Source organism: Coturnix japonica, chromosome 2 (assembly GCF_054131305.1).
Source record: "Coturnix japonica strain WE chromosome 2, WE-NBRP24, whole genome shotgun sequence".
NCBI classification, from domain to species: Eukaryota; Metazoa; Chordata; class Aves; order Galliformes; family Phasianidae; genus Coturnix; species Coturnix japonica.
This window is the reverse complement of record NC_140664.1, coordinates 118,788,665-118,807,489: the sequence shown is the minus strand read 5'-3', so window position 1 is coordinate 118,807,489 and position 18,825 is coordinate 118,788,665. Positions and strand designations below refer to the sequence as shown.

The window sequence follows — 18,825 nt, the reverse complement described above, 5'->3', positions numbered from 1 at the left end:
CCGGCCCTGCCCGCCCCTCATGGTGACGGTACGCGGCCCTGGCAGCTCAGTCCGCCCCGCCTCAGGCCCGTGAAGCCGCAGCTGGCGGCCCCTTCTGTACACGCGCACCACGGTTATTATCTAACGAGGAAAAGAAGATACAAGAGGAGACTCCGTGTGGTTGTCTAATGTATTGAAAACCAAAACACATTCCATCGCCAACATGAAAGCGGCTTCGCTGTGAACTGACAAAGCTCCTTAATAGCTACACCACGAACAAAGCGCTGCAGGTGTTTGAGAAGCACACAGCTGACAACAACAGCACTTCTATTGAGACAAGTAAAACAACACACAGGCCTATGGCTGTGGAAGACTGCGGCCCTCGTTCCCATTTGTCTTTCTTTCTGTTGCATGTAGTTGTGTAAAAGTCAACTAAGGTATCACACAGAGCAGAGCATCCAACATGGTTCATTACAAATGGTTACCAACACTGCAACGCCACAACTCAAAACAAAAACACAAAAGCCCCCAACCCAACCCCTACTACTCGCTGCCTTTATTTAACCTCACTGACACAACGGGGCTGAGGATCAGTAGCATCAACCAACAATATAAAATATGCCATCCAACTCTTTAGTGCACTTTAGGACACCGCTGGGACTCAATACGTGTTATTTTCTAAGAACTCAACAGAAAAGTCAACGTCACTGTAGAACGACAGCGTCAAATCGTCTTTCTCCCCTCAGTCTTTATTTATGATCTGCAGACTAATGATCAGTTACGAAAGGTCTTGAAATCCTTGGCAATAAAATACTTCCAACATCGGTATGTTAGAGGTAAGTTAGAAGTTAGCACCTGTGCAGTGGCAAAAGGGGCGGATCGTTCCTGTAATCTCTAGCTGACCACTCAGACAGATGGGCGGTTGTTAAAGGCTAAAGCAGGCGCAGCCATGGGTACTTCAATGGAAGATACAATGAGAATTTCACGTAAAAACTGAAGTCTAACGATTGCTTGTGTTTTCTTGCGTGCACATTTAATTTATAAAAGCTTATTTTCAATTCCTAAAGCAACTAATTTAAAATAAAACAGCTTTATGATTTAGGTCAACATTCTGTAGCCCTCCAGTACAAAAATATAAATACAAACTGTTTAAACAGCATATTTAATGAGATTCTGGCAGTATGGTGGTTTATTTCTCCTTAATCTAACAAGATGCGTCATGTAACAGGTCTGCCACTGAACTTGCTTAGAGTAAAATCAGCTTCAATATGAAGCTGTTAAGGTATCAAAACCCTGCTTTTTACATGCTAAATATCTTCAGCAAGTGTGCACTTCAACACAGCAATGAACTTAACTGTAAGAGTAACTAAATACGTACACGAAACTCTGCATGTGGAACATAATCCAGAGAACTGGTTACAATGAATGATTACCTGCATTTCGTTAATTTAATAAAGGTACAAATCATGCACAACGATCCAAAAGTTAATGTGAAGGGAAAAGAAAAAACTACCGGAGTTTGCATGAAGTGTTCGACTAAACCAAAATGAAATGAAATGAAATATGCTCATTTCCTAGCACAGATCTATCGCTATTTCAAAGAAGCAGAGGTAAAGTCTTCTGGCTTTGAATGTCAGTTACACTGCAAAATGTCATTGCTCTTGCTTAATGCAGAAGCACATGCTCAGAAGCCCAGAACTGCTTATTCAGAAAAGGTCTGCTGACAATAGTTCTGGCCTCTCTAGAATCAGAGATGCTGCGTGGATTAAAAATAGCAGAGATTTGCAAGGATCAAGGCAAAGGCACCCTATTCAGTTAGCCAAATGGTAGCATTCCCTTTCTCATAAGCATGAAGACAGTAATGGGGCAATTACTACAAAGGCAGCATTTTATACGTTGTCATTCATTTCCCGTTCCATAAATGCCATTCGCAGCCACCAGCTGGTAACTCTTTAAGTATAATATAAACCTACAAGATGAATTTGGGATTTTATTTGTCCTGATTTACAAATAAAGGCTATTACTAACGCTTTAAAACACTACTTTCAGTATCTAAAAAGTTTAACTCTTACTTCCCAATATTTTACATCTTAGCTGGACTAAGCTACCATCTTAACGTTGTTTCAAACATCTAACACTGCTTACTGGACTTTAATCAAAGTTGTACCTCATGTATTAAGCAGCAGGCAATAACAACGGTCTTCCCCAGCACAGCTGCATATGGCTGGCTACTGAAAGATTAGGAATATTTCTAGAACACAGGAAAACTCATGCAGTTTGGTAAAGTTTGTTATCATTTCACAGTTTCAATTTCCTTCAGTCATTGCACTTTTGTTGATAGTCTTGCTTTTTTTGTTTTTTTTAAATACTATTCCAAATCCGAGTTTGAGCCAGCAGCTTTCTTTTTCTTCTTTTTACTGTGCTTCTTGTGCTTCTTTCTCCTTTTGGCTTTATCCTAAAAAAGAAATAATAAAGAAAAAAGCAAAAAAGGAAGTTAGAGTATGAGCAAAATTCCATCTACTGCATTCCATTCAATAACAGCAGGAGCAGGGCAATGAAAGCTCTCCTGAGACATTTTGGAAGATGTTTCTGTAAAAAACCTATGGTACTTCGGAGCAGATTATTATAAAAGCCTATTGGAAAATCACAAAAGGAAAGTTCACAATGTGCACTATTACAAAGAGTTTTCAATTCGTCTCCATTGTGGTCTGGCTCCTCCACAGCCCTCAGCATCATCACTATCATATTTCTTCATCTTTTTAATGCTTTCTCAGTGTTTTACAGATTTCTAAGAAAATAATAAACTGCGTTGAGATCTGACATATATGGGAGTAACTCGCATCTTTACAGACTTCAATTAGGTGCTCATTTTCACAGTGCACTATACTAGGCTAAAATCTCCAGCACTTGCACCTTAATTAAAACAAAAGATAGAGTTTCATTTTTAAATATTCACATATACACTTAATTAACACCACCAGGTTCAATCAAAAACTGAAAGATACAAACATCCTTTTTCAAGTGGAATTCTTCAATAGGTGTAACAACATAAACGAAGCGAATTAGGTATATCTTAGTTCTACACACATTACTTGTCTCTTTTAAGATAAAAAATAAGTCATTAGTAATTTTATGACAAGCAAACGAACTCAAATTCCACAGAAAACATGTACTGAAATTCCTGTGCTTAGGTACCATAACTCATTTGAGCAACTGAGGTACCTAATTATGAACAGTGCTGCTTATAGTGCATACAGAGTAGCTCAGAACGACTACATCTCTAACTCAGGTACATGGGACATATCTGAGGTCCTACAGTATCACTGCTGAACCTTTGTCCCACCTTTATCATCAGAGGAAGTACCCACAAAGCAGAGAAATGCAACAGGTTGCCAGCAGCATTTCATTTGGTTGAGGGAAGAATTCTATTAGTATTGTGATGCTGCAGAGATTGTGTCCTAAGGCCCTCTTTATGCTCTGGTATAGAAGGTGTACAAAGGAATACTTATACATGATACTCCTACAAAGGAACAGCCTCAATACCTATATGGCATGTTGCTACCTCAGCTTATACAGAAATTTGTAGTTCTGTTATGCTAGTACAGTGTAAAACATATTTTGACTTGATGCAATGGATGTTAAATACGTCTCGATTCACATACATATATATCTATGTAGTTAAAGTAGTGACAAACCTGTCCCTTAATTATGCAGCTGAAAAGCTGATTTCAACAGATAAAGAGAGAAATATCAAATTTCAACTCATCTGACTTTAACTATAAAACATTTGTGTTACTGTGGAATTATAAAATAATTAACCAAGTACAAGATATTACTGTCTTAACACTACAGTATAAGGGATACTTGCTGTTGCTTTCTCTTTCTCCTCATTGCTTTTCTTCTTTTTCACCTGAACCTAAAATAAATGAATAAATAAATAAATGGCATGTAATGAGACAGCAGCTTTGGAAATGCTGTTTTATATGAAGTTTGAACTTTTGTTGTATAAAAATGAGAAACAGCAGAACATTGACAGGGCAGACTGAGCAGTTGCTGAAGAAACTGACTATAACAGTGTTATATTCTATAATAACTGTAATCCAATAAACGTCTGATTTCTAGGCACTATGCTATTAAAACACAGCAGAACTAGCAGCCAAGAGAGATGTAACAGTAAAACCACTAAGTGAATAACATGGTTGAAATTTTAATGGAAAAAAAACAGCAAACTGGAACCTCCTGCCTGTCTGTATTCAGTGATCAGAGAGAAATCTTGTGAGGCACCACCTAGCCTCATTTTATTAAACCCCAAAGCATCCATGGAAAGTTGTAAAGTTTCAAGAACATTAATTCAGAATGACCTGTATGTGGTAGGAGTTGCACTAAAATCAATTGTATGGAACAGAACATTTCAATAATATATTCAATTTGGGCTAGTTTTAGCTGCTTACTCATGGGAATCACTAAGTTGAAAGCATTATAACAGCTGAAGTTTAGCCTTCACACTGACCTCCTCTGTCTGATCCGCTTCTGATAAGGATTCTGATGATAAAGGCCCATCACCACGATCGGCTTTCTTCCTCTTTCTGTGATGATTTTTGCCATCCTACATAAAGCAATATATTTGCAAGTAACGGTAAGCCTTCCAGGTATTAGGAAACTTCTGCTTTAAAATTACATGGAAATATTATTTCTAAGTTATGAAATATTTAAATAATTTACGCATTAAACTAATTACTCATCAGCAAATCATCACACAGTTAAAATGCTTTCAGTGAGAATATAATGATTTTCTGTGTGTTGCTCCATTACCAAGATACTGCACCTTCTAAAGAATGATCTATTAGTACAACACAGTCTCTTATTTTAATTGAAAACTCACAGAGGAGCAAGCATTTTTAAATGCTTCATCACTGCAAAAGACTGCAGAGTAAATGAAGATGTCTCAGAGTACGCACAAACACTGCTGCTTTGGTGCTGATAAAGTAAAACGCTCCCTTCAGACCTGTACCTCTGGCATGGGCCACGTTCTTTCATTTTATATAAATAGTTTCAATATACTTAAAGAGCAGTCTTTTTCAGTTTTAGTTTTTGTAATTCAGATGCTGCAAGAGATTGTTCTGATGAGCCACTTTTTTTTCTCCCCTACACTTTTTCAAATAAGCTTTGCTCTGGACCGAGTAAGGTATTGCTAAGAGTGAAACTACTTTCTTCCATTCTATTTCAGTCAAAAGAACAGTAAAAATTCTTATAAATCGTCTTTTTGAGTGCTGAGATTACTTACATCGACCCTCCTACTTAGTCTATTACTGGTACCACAATCCTTTCCCAGAATCACTCACAAAGAGCACACACAATGTAACCCATCTGAGAGGGCATCTTCATAACAGAAAAGACCTGCAGCCCTCAAAAGCCTTTTGATTTCAGAAGTGTGAAAGCAGCAGCAGAGCTTAACCAAAACTAAGGGACTATGGTAGTCATTTGCTCTATGAAGAGAAGATACACAAGAAGAGTTGCTGGGAAATGAGAACTAGGAAACAGAAATACAACAAGGAAAATAAAGAATCAACGTGTTTGCCCGATGCAATGGAGATCTTATACCTCAAACCTAATACTGATGATTACAGTGGCAGGGAGCAATGTGTTAACAAAGGTAGCTGAAGAGAAAGACTAGGGCTGACACTGAAAGCTTTGTTAGTTTACACACAGAAATAACTAACATTTAAGTCAACAAGATTATTTGCATTCAATGCAGTAGAAGGAGGAAAGCCCTCAGATGCGTGTGTACAAAATGGGTGAGATGTGGGAGAGGAGGGAAGAGACCCACTATGTATGTACAATGAAGTTCTGATGGAAGTACTTAAAACATATAACTCTACCTTCTCTTTCTCATGGTCTTCCTTTGACTTCTTCTTTTTTGTGCTGTCCTAGGTAGAAAGAAGAACATTCACCATGACAAAATTATTCCAGTAAAAAAAGAAATGGCAACTGCAGCCTGACCCACTGCCTTTTTCAGTATATTGAAGACTGTTAACATGACCAATACAATAAACAAGATTTTGATAGCACCTGCTCATTTCTGGAACAAACAGTGAGAAAAGGTCTCTATGGAATCAAACAACAGAGAACTTTCTCAAAGCAGTACACCTAGAGAGCCCCTAAAAAGACACCGGTCACTACTACCATCACCAGATACTCCTCTAACCCCCAGCAGTCTGCAATCTTTATTCTCTCATCCATCCAAACACACTTAGGAAGGCAGTATTCTGGCCACTGATTCCCTGCAATAGCTGTATTCTCACAGATGGCATTCCATTCAATAATAGCAATGTGGACAAGAACATCACAGAACATTTTTGTTTTTGAAGTGTTAATGTAGCATTAGAACAAAACATTTGTGCAGCACAAAAACTGCTTATGTCTGAATTCAGAAAATCAGATAGAAACTGTTGGAATATTCAGCTTCTAAAGAACTGTATTCAGTCAATGCACTGTGGGCAGCAGAGGTACGTTCTGGATCACACCTTAAAGATACAAGCACAGCTCAACCACAGTAAGAATGCGTGACTTTGAATGCAGCAATTACAAAGCCAGAAACGCTTGTCTCCATAACGCAGATCAGAGACATTTCCTGAGGGCAATGTGCACTTAATTACCTTGCTGTCTGACTCAGATTCAGAAGCTGAGCTTGATGAAGACTTCCTTGAGGATCGATGTTTCTTTTTCTTTTTTTTCTTCCCCTGCTTTTTATCCTATCCACAAATATTTTAGGAAAAAAGAAAAAGACAATCCTGAGTTTACTTTCACTGGATATTAAAGACTTAAATCACATGCAAAGAATAGGGAATGCCAAATTCCTACATTATCATTTTCTCTTGAGGAATAAATACACTACAATTGATTCCTTCGGTGGAAGACATTCCTAACTCTACTGCACTGAAGAAAACCAAACTAGAGTAAAATTCAGGCTCCCTAGATTCTGTTTATCACTGAGATGTATGTTACAGAACCTGACCATCTCTAAAGAAGATTTATGCCAAACTAGTAAAAATGATACATTTGCATTGCTGAAATGAGATGGGGGGATTCTACTGGAAAAGCACACAAATCCATGCTCACACAGCAATGGGTTCAGTTTACAAGCAAGCCATCCAGAACACATTCGTTTATGACGAAGCTATTGAACGGACAGATATCTAAAATTCACAACTGTATCATATGTACCAAATTTAAGTAGTTTTATGCAAACGAAGCCCTCAAGGAATATTTTAAAATATATTGCCAAGATCTGTGTTAAGTCTCATGATGAAGTGTCAGCTGGTATTTAATTCTACTTTTTATATGAAATACTCTTTAACAGAAAAATATATGCTGCTGTGCATCCTACTTCCTATCAGTTCAGTATGTTACTTTTGCTTTCCCCTAATTTTCTAGAAAGGATGGCCTGAAAGCCTTATTCTGATCACAGACTTTTTATGAGGGCAAGTAGCAACAGAATGAGGGGAGACAGTTTTAAACTGGAAGAGGGCAGATTTAGACTAGATATTAGGAAGAAATTCGTTACTGTGAGGGTGGTGAGACACTGACATAGGTTGGTCAGAGAGGCTGTGGATGCCCATACAACAGAAGCATTCCACCACCTGGCCTAGTGGGAAGTGTCTCTGCCTATAGCAGGGCATTGGAATCAGATGATCCTAGAGGTCCCTTCCAACCCAAACTGTTTTGTTATTTCCATGATTACAGTCATTTTTTCTTAGCTTTTTATCTGGTAATACTAGTTGACAAATGTCAAAGAAGACTGCATAAGGAGGTTGCTTTCAGAATCTGCAGCATTTGAGATACTCTGCAAGCCTTCACAGCAAGACGCTAATGCTCTTTTTCTTGCTCAAAGATCTTAGCTGTGTTAACAGTGATTTTGTGGTTAGGAGTTACTTTAGAACTGCTGACACTATGCTAGATCTAAAGCATATCTCAAGACCAGAAGAATCTCTTCCAAAGCATGTAAAAAAAGTTTTAATCTGGTGGCTTCATAGTATTGCTATAGGTTAGTCTAGCTTGCAATGAATCTCAGGTTCTACAGATAAAATGGGTTAATACACATAGTATGTTCTTATTACTTTTCTTCATTCCATAATAAAAATCACCCTTTTAAAAGTAACTTTACTGGCTGTTCAAGTCAGTAAATAATAAGTAAAATTAAACAAATACTAGCCACTATTTCAGTGACTTGGGTACACATGGTAAAACACTTACTCATCTTCAGTTACACCTTCCAAGTTCAAAACAGAAATCCCAAGTATTTCCTCCATGACGGAGGAGTTCTCTTAACACAATTAAAACAGACTCCACAGTTACACCTCAAGCATGCTGAGATCAACACAAAGGCAACATTTCACTCAGAATACAAAACATGTTACACCCTGGTAGTTTAGTGCTTACCTCATCTTCTGAATCAGATGCACTGCTGGAAGAATCAGAGCTTGATGAAGAAGAGGAAGATGAAGACAACTTGACCAAACACAACAAAAAGTGAAGCTTGTGAGATGCAGCATTTTGTCCACCAAATCAATAAAAGTCCATACAAACACCTAATCTTAAGATCTCTCCATTTGCAAAGCATTATCAACAACAGTTTATTTCCAAGAAGCTGAGCTCAGCTAGATTTTCTTAAATAAGACAGTAAAAAATATCAGACGTCACTTTTTATGTGATGATGTATTTTTAATGTTTTCCCCCCACACCAATTACTCCTTAAGCAGATGTAAAGTTCTCCTTGTGCAGAATAATCTACCTCTCTCCAATTAAAATCAGGTAATTTATCATCCAAATTCAAAATTCAAACTATGTCCCCTCTTTACAAGAAAACCCAAATGGCAAACAGGCACAATCCCAAAGCAGAAAAAGGCTCAGAAAACTGAAAATTTTGCTCACCCTACTAGATTTCTTCTTTTCTTTTTTCTTTTTCTTAAAAATAGAATAAAACAAATGTTATTTTTGGCAACGTGTTCCTGTGCATTTAGGTTTATATAAATTGATGCTGGTTTTAAAAATGTTTTCATAGCATTTTGTATTGCAAAAACTGGTTCCAAACACCAGCTGTACCAAACTGAAAATAACTGACCTCTTTCTTTTTGGAGGAACTCTCATTTCCACCTAGTAATTTCTCCCTGTGTTTTTCCAGTTCTTTCTTCCAATTCTGAAACAAACAAAATAAGGGTGACACAACCATTATTTCCAAACAACTCTTCATAGAGAACTTTGTCAAAATCATATCCTTTACTTAATAAGTTTTCACAAAACCCACAGAAAATAAACAGCCTGTAGTTTTAACCATGGCTATGGTGCACTTGGTATTACAGAAGATAAAACTATTGCAGTTATTTTAGTTCACACCTTAATGTTCAAGTTAGCTGGGCTTAAGAGATGGTTATTCATCTTGAAGGTCATCAATTTTGGTCTCCTTGGTTTTATAGCATCACAGAGCTCTTGTCAGAACATGTCAGTACAGTGGGTCAGCCTACCAAAAAACAAACTCTTGGCCTATGTTTTAAAATTGCCTGAAGTAGAATTGCAAGACAAATGTTCCTGGCCCTTCTTCAATACATGGGTGTATCTAGTGACTGTTCTGTGCTTTGTCAGTGTCAACGATTAGAACTTCATTATGCACATCTCTTTTGTTTCCTTCACAAGTTCTCTCAATCTATCTCAAATTCAAGGGTTCTGAAGCATCCAACATCTCATCACAATGAAATTCTGCTAGCTTGCACTATTCCTGCTTTCCATGTCAGCAACATCACATGCTCCCTTCTTTATTATTATTCTGATTCTTCCTTTCCACCTAATTAAGCTGTACTGGTATTGTACTGGCAAAGAAATGACAACCCACATACTGTGCTGAAGGGAAAGAAATATCAGGAATTGAATATGATTATACACATGCAGTGCAATATGATACAGAGAACTCTGGGTCAGCACACGGTGAGTTAGCTTAACAGTGCTGCTGAAAGAAGTCACAGGGTTAATCAGGATACAGTGCTGCATGCAGTGTTTCTGTGATCCTAGGCAATGCCTACACAGTACTGCAGAAGGGTGGGTGCTTCAGCTACCTGGTGCTACCTACAGACCTTCTGACAACAGGCTGGGCTTTGTTCGGCAGAAATTCTCTCTGAAGTAGAAACAGATTGAGTATGTGTTCTTTAAAACAAACAATAAAAGAAAAGATACAGCATCAGAACAACTGTCAGTAAACTGAGCAAGAGGGCACCTCAGTCAGAGGCTTGCAACCCTTTCTACCACTTGAGATCTGAGCTTAGAAGATACAAATAATTGATTATAAAGTAAAGGGATCAAATACTAAACCAAACTCACAGAGCTGAAACTGACAGAGCACAAAACAACCAGTCTCCTCAGAACCGTATCCTGTCATCTTCCAAATACTGGTATAAATTCCAAGGCAAAACGATGTAACAAGCAGAGTCCCAAGCCCTTTCAGTAACAGAGGAGGAGCACTATCTACTTCAACCAAAAACTCTCACACAATGTTGAAAATTAGTGCTTGAAGCTTATCCAAAGATACCAGAATCCAAGGAGGGAACAAAGCAGCTAAATTCATTATCTACTGTTTGCTTCCTATGTACACAACAGGAGTCAGACATGAAACTTCCTTACAGTGTGCTGATCTCCAGTAGATGCTAAACACAGTTACCAGAATAGCCCCACTTATAGCAGGGAACCAGCACAGAATTTAATCAGCTTAGGATGAGAGAGGAGTGTTCCATCAGAATGTCTGGACATTCAAGGCCATTCTTAGTGCACTCTCCCACACCCAAATCATAATATGTACGTTCCTCACTAGCGCAGCCTGATTCAGTAACACATCTCTTCCCAATGTGTTTGGGTTGTGTGACCTTAAACAAGTGATGATTAGTTTGCATTTTCTTCACAGCATTTCTCAAAACTTTTTATGCAGTGCTTCTCTGGATCAGGAGGAGCTCTTCGTTGGTTAATAAGTAATGTTAATATTCAATACAAACAAAGTAAAGCATTCTCTCACAGAGCACAGTGAAATGTTATGGGTACTCGGTGCTGTTAATGATAAGGGAAAAAAAGCAGCATACAAGGTAAGACAACTGAGGCATTAACATACTAACAACATTACCAACCTCGTTCATCTTCTCTTCAAACTCAGCCAAAGCCCTGGATCCCTTCTTTTTCTTCTCTAGCTGTTCTTTCACTTCTTCCCTGTACAAAAAGGATGAGAGATCAGTCACTGCAATCCCACAATCAAAAATACCCGCTTCAGTGTCTGACTTCATGTGGGTTTGGTTTGTTTTTTTGAAGTTTAGCTTTGGCTGAACTTCCAACAGAAAAATTACCTCAGATGCTACACATATGGTAACTGAACTGTAATAACTTGAGCACGGTAGCAAAACCTCTCTGAAAGATCTAAAGTTAACTTTGCAATTAGTTACACTGCGCTCTAATTTCTTAAGAGAGGAGGTAAAATGGCCTGAATGCAAAGTAAGCTGTTTGCTGGTATCTTAAAGCAATGATTTTGTGGGGTATGGTAGACTGTGTTCTAAGAATCAACCAGCAAAATGCTTTTTTTTTTTTTTTTCCTAGAGATGACTTTATTTTAAAATTCAACATGTCTGCAGGCTTTAAAGCATTAGGATTCTGAAAGAGGTATAATAACCATAATTTAGTGGGAGCTATTGGTAATAGGTGAATGGTTGGACTGGAGGATCTTTTAGTTCTTTTCCAACCTTGGTGATCCTATGATTTTCCTCTTCTGAGAAACTGTAGCCAAGGTATTTAAAGACAAATAAGAAACATATTTTAATGTGAAATTTTATCTTTAAAAGAAGGGACTGACTATGTATTTAGAAAATAGCATCTTGGCCAGAGCCAAGGAACCTTTCAAAGTGTATCACTGCGTATTTGGGGGAGAACGTAAGTAACTGAGAGAATACAGGGAACAAATCCTTCACTTGGCTCAGGCACTTACCACGTCGGCCTTGGTCTGTTCAAGTAATCTTGTATTGTTGGTCCCGAGTTTTGGGCAGGACCTCGTGCTCTGGCCATAGCGATGGGATTCATGTAAGCCTTGAATATGAAACAAGAAGAAATATAGAGTTCATTGGCTGTGCTATGTTACCAACATCTGTCCTCCCCGTTCTTCACACATCCTTCTTCTCAGTCACAGAAAGACGTGGGAAAAGTGCTTTCAGTTTGTCACACTGTGACAGAAGGAACTCATCCCCCAAAGGACCATTCCCCTCCCTGAGCAATGACTCTGCAAACCGAGTACAGCCTTAGATCGTGGAAATGTTCTTCCCTGGGACATGGAAAGAGCATGATTTAATTTCAGCTCTTTGTCTCTAAGACATCTGGCACTCGGGCCTCTGGAGTTCTGCTCTAAAGTGATGATGGCAGATTCAATGCATCCTGGATAAAATAACACCACGACATAAGACTCTGCTGTAACACCAAACAAATCAAGTGGCGTTCTGCTGACAGTTACGCATACATGAGACCTTGGACACTTACGACTATCTTAAGGCAAGAACCCGGAATTTTATGAGGTACCTATTGTAACCTCAGCAATTAAAGTCAGATAATGAAGCAAAGAATTACTCTGTTGTTACTATGCTGATGGTATTTCACTCCCGTAGAAGGGAGGTACATTTCCCTCATCTCCTGGCTCTTACCAGGACACCATCCTGATGCCTCATTATTTACCTTCACAAAACATGAGACAAACCGCCCCTGCTGCCTGCAGGCTGGAGATAACTAAAAGGTCAAAGCAATGAGCAGCTCAGGTTGCCTGGTACCTTCTTTTCTAGCAGGTGGATGCACGCGCTCAAGCGAAGATACGTGCTCACATTCATAACTGTAGCACTTCATTATATTACAAATCAATTAGAAGTAGGAATTCTGTGTGCAAATTGAGCTTCAGTCAGAAAGGATTTCCTTTAGGAGTGCAGGAATGCAGTGCTTTAACGTTGTTTTCATTAAACCAAGACAACTGCAGTGCACTGGGAGCAGCAGAAATTATGGCAGAAATGCAGTTCCTGCCTTGGCTCCCTGCAGGAATTCCTTGTGAAAGCCTGAGCTTCCTACATTAGCAATTATTCCTAAGAACAAGATTGCTCGCTGTTCTTCCATAAAATATAGCAGTTTTCCTCCCAAACTAACCCAAAACGGTAACAAATCCCTCTCCATCTCTTGGTTAGAGCTGCCAAATACTAGTTTTCTGCCTCAAACTGACTCCCTGCAAGCCCTCCACACAGTGGCACAGTCTTCTTCCTTTCCAGCAGCAGATACACAATGACTGGACACTGTTCCACAGCCCACTATTGGGGAATGCATGTCTTAAGATATTCCTATAATTTCAGTAGCTTTAATGATGAAGATTCACTCCACCAATAAACATTTCCTAGAAGCACTTACACTGTGTTGCCAAACTGCATTTCAGCAGCCAGAAACCATAGAAAAATGTGTCCTGACAAAGAAAGTGCTCACATGCACATTTATTGTCCTCTCCCAGCAGTTTGCTCAGGCAGTTATTACAGATATGTGTTGTACAGCTTTTGTGCTCATGGAAAGCAGAAGGCATCTTCAGCTGGCCAGGGTCCATGCAAGCCATGCAACCTGTCAATGCCCTCCAAGTGTCCTGAAGATGTGAAAGAGATAAACTTCTTGTCCTTCTCCTAAGTGTCCAAATGGTGACAGCTTTAAGAACGGCTGTGGGTAAGATATAAGAGGTGGGAAGCTCTGCAATCACAGAGGAGCAGAAAAGGGCCCTGTGAGATAACCTGCCTATAGCAGCAGCTGTAGCGGCTGACTCTTCACTGTGCCATAAATTACAGGGATATAAGACTGTCTGGCATGGGTAGGTACATCCCCACTGTAATATTAAAATAACTGTAAGCAGACACCCAAACACAGCCCAGAACACTACCAGAGGGCAACATATCCTCAAGGAAAGACTGGATGTTGTGTTGAGGGGCATGGTTTAGTGGGAGCTATTGGTAATAAGTGAACGGTTGGACTGGATGATCTTTTAGGTCTTTTCCAGCCCTGGTGATTCTGTGACTCTATGCTTGAAGCACAGGCCAGGCCCTGCACTCCAACACAGTCACATTTTTAGAGTTACAGAACCACAGAATGGCTTGGGTAGGAAAGGACTTGAAGTATCATCCAGCTCCACCCCCGTGCCGTGGGCAGGGCTGCCCCCCACAGCTCAGGCTGCCCAGGGCCCCAGCCAACCCATCCCCGAGTGCCTCCAGGGATGGGGCTCCCACAGCTCTCTGAGCAGCAGTGCCAGCATCTCACTTCCCTCTGAGTAAAGAATTAACTCCTGACTCTCGCCTAAATCTCCCTTCTTTTAGTGATCCCGTCATTTTAGTGTCCCAGTGAAGCAACCAAAGGCCCTCAGCTCCCTGCTGCAACAGTGTCTGTGTACACCTCTTGCATGCTGCCATTGAGCCGAGCATACACTTGTTTATCTGGAGCCAGCTGCAGCTCAAAGCACTTGCTAAAAACACGAGAAGGGGAAATGCAAGACTCACAACTTATTTTTTTTTCATCACAAAACCCAGTAATTGTAAGTTATGCCTAAATAAGGGATGAGCATAAGATGTGCGGCTGACTGGTAGGCACAAGTTTCAAGAAGAAAGAGGGATGAACACAGTAACAATGCAGAACGAAGCTCTGCAACCAGGAGTGTATGGGCTTCCTGAGGCGAGCAGAGCTGTGCGAAGCCCATTTCAGCAGGGCCAAGTGCCAGGCGTAAGGAGATTCTGATGAGCGACTACCAGAACTACTTCAGCAGCTCCCACGGGGAACGCCGCGTTTCTTACGGACCAGGCCGGCATCTCACCGCCCCGCACTGGGCAGCTCGCACAACAGCTCGTACAACAGCTCGCACAACAGCTCGCACAACAGCTCCCAGTCGCGGCCGCTGCCGGCCGTCACGGAGCCGCAGGGGGTGCCCGCCCCACACGCTCCGCACACCCCCGAGCGCTGCCCGCCCCCGGCCCCGCGGGCCTCCGTGGGCCTTCCATGGGCATCCTCTCCCCACCAGAACCACCAGCGGACCGGCGGCCCCGCTCGCCCGGCCGACGGCCCCCGCTTCCCTTCCCCGGCGGCCGGAGCCTTAGACCGGCCCGGTCGGGCGCTCCGCGGCCTCCGCCCGCCTCACCGCTGCGGCCGCCCGGGCCGAGGCGCCGCCCGGACACCGCGGCCGAGCCCAGTGGCTGCCGCCCGGCCCGCGCCGCCGCCGCCCGCGGTCGTTACTCACCACGCGGTTGTCCCGCTTCCCCATGGCGCCGCCGCCGCCCAGCCCGGGCCCCTTCCCCGCTCCTGGGAGGCCGCCCCGCAGGCGCCCGGCCCTGCTCGGCCCCGCGAGCGGCGATGGCGGCGGCCGAGCGGCGCCCCCTGCCGACGGACCGTGGCCGGAGCCTCCCGCGACACCGCCTCAGCTCGTGGGAGCGGGGCGAGGCCTCGCGGGGCCCAACCGCGGGAGGGGACGGGGCGGAGCCCTGCGGAGGCGGCGCGGAGGAGAGCGGCGGGGATTAGAGCGGCGGGGAGTCGTGCGGGGCCGCCTCGGCGGGAGGTCAGAGCTGGGCCGCCGTCATGGGGAGCTGGGGGTTAGGGCAAGTTGGACGGGATTCGGGGCGTGGGGTGTGACGGTGCCCTGGGATGTGGAACGTGGAGAGCCCGTCTGCAGTGAACGCAGGGTGCCGTTGTGAGGCTTTGTTCTCTTCTTGCCATACCTAGTGGTCACAGAATCACAGAATGACCCGGGTTGGAAGGGACCTCAAGGATCATGTAGTTCCAACCCCCCTGCCTGGCAGGGCCACCAAACATACACCTTTACTAGATCAGGTTGCCCAGGGCCCCGTCCAACCTGGTCTTGAACACCTCCAAGGACGGGGCATCCACAACCTCCCTGGGCAGCCTGTTCCAGGGCCTAACCACTCTCCTAGTGAAGAACTTCCCCCTAACATCCAACCTAAATCTTCCCCCTTTTAACTTAAAACCATTTCCCCATGTCCTGCTATTGTCAGCCCTTTTGAAGAGTTTACTCCCCTCCTGGGTGTAAGTTCCCTTCAGGTATTGAAAGGCTGCAATGAGGTCACCCCGCAGCCTTCTCTAGGCTGAACAAGCCCAGCTCCCTCAGCCTGTCCTTATAGGGTCGCTTGGAGAAGTCACTCCTGTTTCCTGAGGTGTACGCTGAGGTGCCGTGACCTGGCGGCCTGTCCTGGTACAGCGCTGTGGAGCGGGGTCTGTTTGCCAAAGCAAAGGGGAAAAGGAGAATAAGTGCTCAATCGTTACTTGTTACCTCTCTGCTTCCCTGGCAAACCAGAGAATGCTGTAGTGCGGTGCCCAAGAAGCCCATCAGAGTCACAAGCAGCAAAACTCCTTAAAACATGGAGGAAAAGAGCATTGGCAAAGAGAAATCATGCTCCTTACGGTGCGGCCTTGCCCTATATGCCACCTCGGCCTGGCCCTGTGGGCAGGCCCTCACCAGCCAGCTCTCGCCAGCTCTCAGGGAGGGGACTGGCTACGGCACTGCAAGTTGTGCCCAGTGCTGGAGGTCTGGGAGCACCGCAGCCTGGCATGAGGCCATGGCAGAGCGTGAAGCTGTGGCTGACAGCCCCAGAGAGCACCTTGGGGCATTTTGGTGGCATTGCCAATAGCTCTCCTGCTGTCTTGGGAGCCAGGAAACACATCCAGCCAGACGGGGTGTCTAAGAATGCGTGACAATACCTACAGGAAAGGCTTCCGGGTGACAAGAGACTGAAAGGTGCCTTTGTCTGTAGAAGGCAAAACAGAGCTTCTATGGTACAGTAATACCTGGTGTCATTAGGTATTTCTGAGGCAAAGAAGATGACAGCATTCAAGGCTGACGTGGAATACCACATAAGGTAAAGGTAGCTGTTTTTGTTTCATGCCACGTTGCATCTGAACTGTGTATGCTGGTTTCGTAAAGGATTTATGTGACTCATTGTAGTTTCTAGGGGGCAGCACAAAGTTGTGGGTTTAAGTTACAGAATCCTTTGAGTTGTGGGTCTGGTCAGCTTTGCAGCCATCTCTGCCTAGAGCTGTCATCCAGCAGCATGTGGATGCTTCTGTTTTTACATACTGATGGCTCACTGAAGCCTCCTTAGTAGAAACTACTTTTATCCTGCTTTAAAGAAACTTAGTGGTCTTTGCAGTTGTATCAGATGGAATGGTTTGGGTTGGAAGGGGCGGTAAGGAACAGCCAGTTCCATCTCCCTGCTATAAGCAACAAGCTGAAACTTCATGTGTGCTGTTGTGCTGAGGTGTTTTGTTGATTGAGTAGGAGTGAAGACTGGGAACGTGCATCTGGTTTTAGAGTTTGATGATGTGTCATATTGTTGGACTCCAAACAAGCACATTTACCATTTCTGCGTACCCAGAAATGTTACCGATCTCATGTCTATGGCCAATCGAGGAGAAAACAGTCAATGAATGAAGTGTGCTCAGGTTCTTATAAGATGGGAGGTGGAAGCAGCTGCAGACATGAACACCAGGCTGCTCTGTGGAACAGCTGGACTGAAACAACTCAGGGAAAACAGAGCATTTCCTGAATGACTGCAGGCCATCATAGCTGCATTAGCGCACAAGTTGCCTAGCGAAGTGAACTCAAACAAAGACCATTTCAGTACAGACGAGCTGGTGCTGAACAGTCGCCTGGACAGCAACCGCAACAATTGAATGCCTCCGAGAGAAAAAGGGACTTCTTTTTTTTTGAAGGACTTCATCCTATGGAAGCAAGGGAATAATTCAGAGATCAGGAAAAACAAGGTAACACTCCTTCTAAAACCAGAGGTGTATGATGAGTTACTTGCAAGGGTGTGAAGGTGCTGATGTTTCTGTGTCCGGCTTTCGGTGTGTGTGTCAGGTTCATTTTCTGTAAGGCTCTGGGTGTAGAGAAAAACACTCACAGCAAGAAAAACCGGAAAGCAGCATCACTATTTTTCTGTATTTAATATACAATACTTACTGCATTTGTATTCATTTTACATTTTTAGATAAAAGAAAAATATAGCTAGAAGAGTGAAGTAAACTTCAGGAAAGTCGTTTTAAATACAAAACTAGTTTCTTGCCTTTTTACTTTCCAATAATTTGGGAACAACTAAAAAGAACTTGATGCCATGAACATTTTTATTATATCGATTTTCATACTGAACCCTCAGCACCCACAATAAATACACAACTTTGCTTTTCTTGCACTGCCAGCAGCAAAACGTTCAGTTCCAAAGGACTGTAATTCTGATATAATACATTGACGACCTTCTGTGTGCCTTAATTTAACTTTGCCGTATTGACACGTGAGTATTTTTGCAGTCCACCATCTTTACAGACTCGTAAAAGCTAGAGAATATGTTATGTGGTAAGGTGCATGCTTGGAAGAGTACGCTCCGATGAACTTCAATGCAGTCAATGTAAAGCAGCCCCAGCCGAGGGTGTTCCTAAAGCAGAAAGCCTCCCAGGGTGAGATCTGGGACACAGAGCAGGCATGCAGTGAGATCAAAGGGCTTTGTCTGAAAGCTTGCAAAGAGAGCTCGAGAGCGTCCAAAGTGTCGGCATTGTTTCCCAGCCATTCTGTACAGCAGAAACATAGTTTTTTTTTTCCCAATGCGTTTATGGTAATCAGCAGCTGTGCAAGAAGAGAGAGGCTGCGAGAGCTCACGTACAGCAATGGTGCAATATTTTTATTTACCACAGTTTGCGTTATGTAACCCCTTGGTGTATATTTGCAAGCACAAGGCAAGCCAGCGTATGTACGTTACACCTTCCTGTACCTCTGTG

General features: G+C 42.6%; 1 protein-coding gene and 1 long non-coding RNA gene across 4 annotated transcripts; one reads left to right on the top strand and one right to left on the bottom strand.

Moving 5' to 3' along the window:
- Positions 1–155: 155 nt before the first annotated feature.
- On the bottom strand, positions 156–15,401 carry FAM133B (family with sequence similarity 133 member B). 3 transcript variants are annotated; one of them, XM_085540599.1, is made up of 11 exons: positions 15,284–15,401; positions 11,987–12,084; positions 11,142–11,220; positions 9,101–9,175; positions 8,911–8,943; positions 8,419–8,487; positions 6,636–6,731; positions 5,859–5,906; positions 4,490–4,585; positions 3,848–3,895; positions 156–2,434 (listed from the first exon to the last, which is right to left on the bottom strand). In XM_085540599.1, the coding sequence occupies exons 1-11, from the start codon at positions 15,305–15,307 to the stop codon at positions 2,348–2,350; spliced, it is 753 nt and encodes a 250-aa protein (XP_085396725.1). In that variant the 5' UTR covers positions 15,308–15,401; the 3' UTR covers positions 156–2,347. The 3 variants fall into 3 exon arrangements, with proteins under 3 accessions (XP_085396725.1, XP_085396726.1, XP_085396727.1); XM_085540600.1 differs by having other exon boundaries at positions 8,419–8,443; XM_085540601.1 differs by having other exon boundaries at positions 8,419–8,440.
- A 127-nt stretch (positions 15,402–15,528) lies between these two features.
- Positions 15,529–18,107, top strand: LOC146762135 (uncharacterized). Its single transcript, XR_014943639.1, has 2 exons — positions 15,529–16,913; positions 17,430–18,107. It is a non-coding gene; the product is annotated as an uncharacterized LOC146762135 (long non-coding RNA).
- Positions 18,108–18,825: the final 718 nt, after the last annotated feature.

Bases quoted from the DNA above. Each gene is read 5' to 3' on its own strand.
- FAM133B (XM_085540599.1), bottom strand. From the start codon at position 15,307: ATGGGGAAGCGGGACAACCGCGTG. The intron at 11,221-11,986 runs GTAAGTGCCTGA...CTTTTTGTACAG, and splicing joins AACAGACCAAGGCCGACGTG to GGAAGAAGTGAAAGAACAGC. The intron at 2,435-3,847 runs GCAAGTATCCCT...TTTCTTTTTTAG, and splicing joins AGGAGAAAGAGAAAGCAACA to GATAAAGCCAAAAGGAGAAA.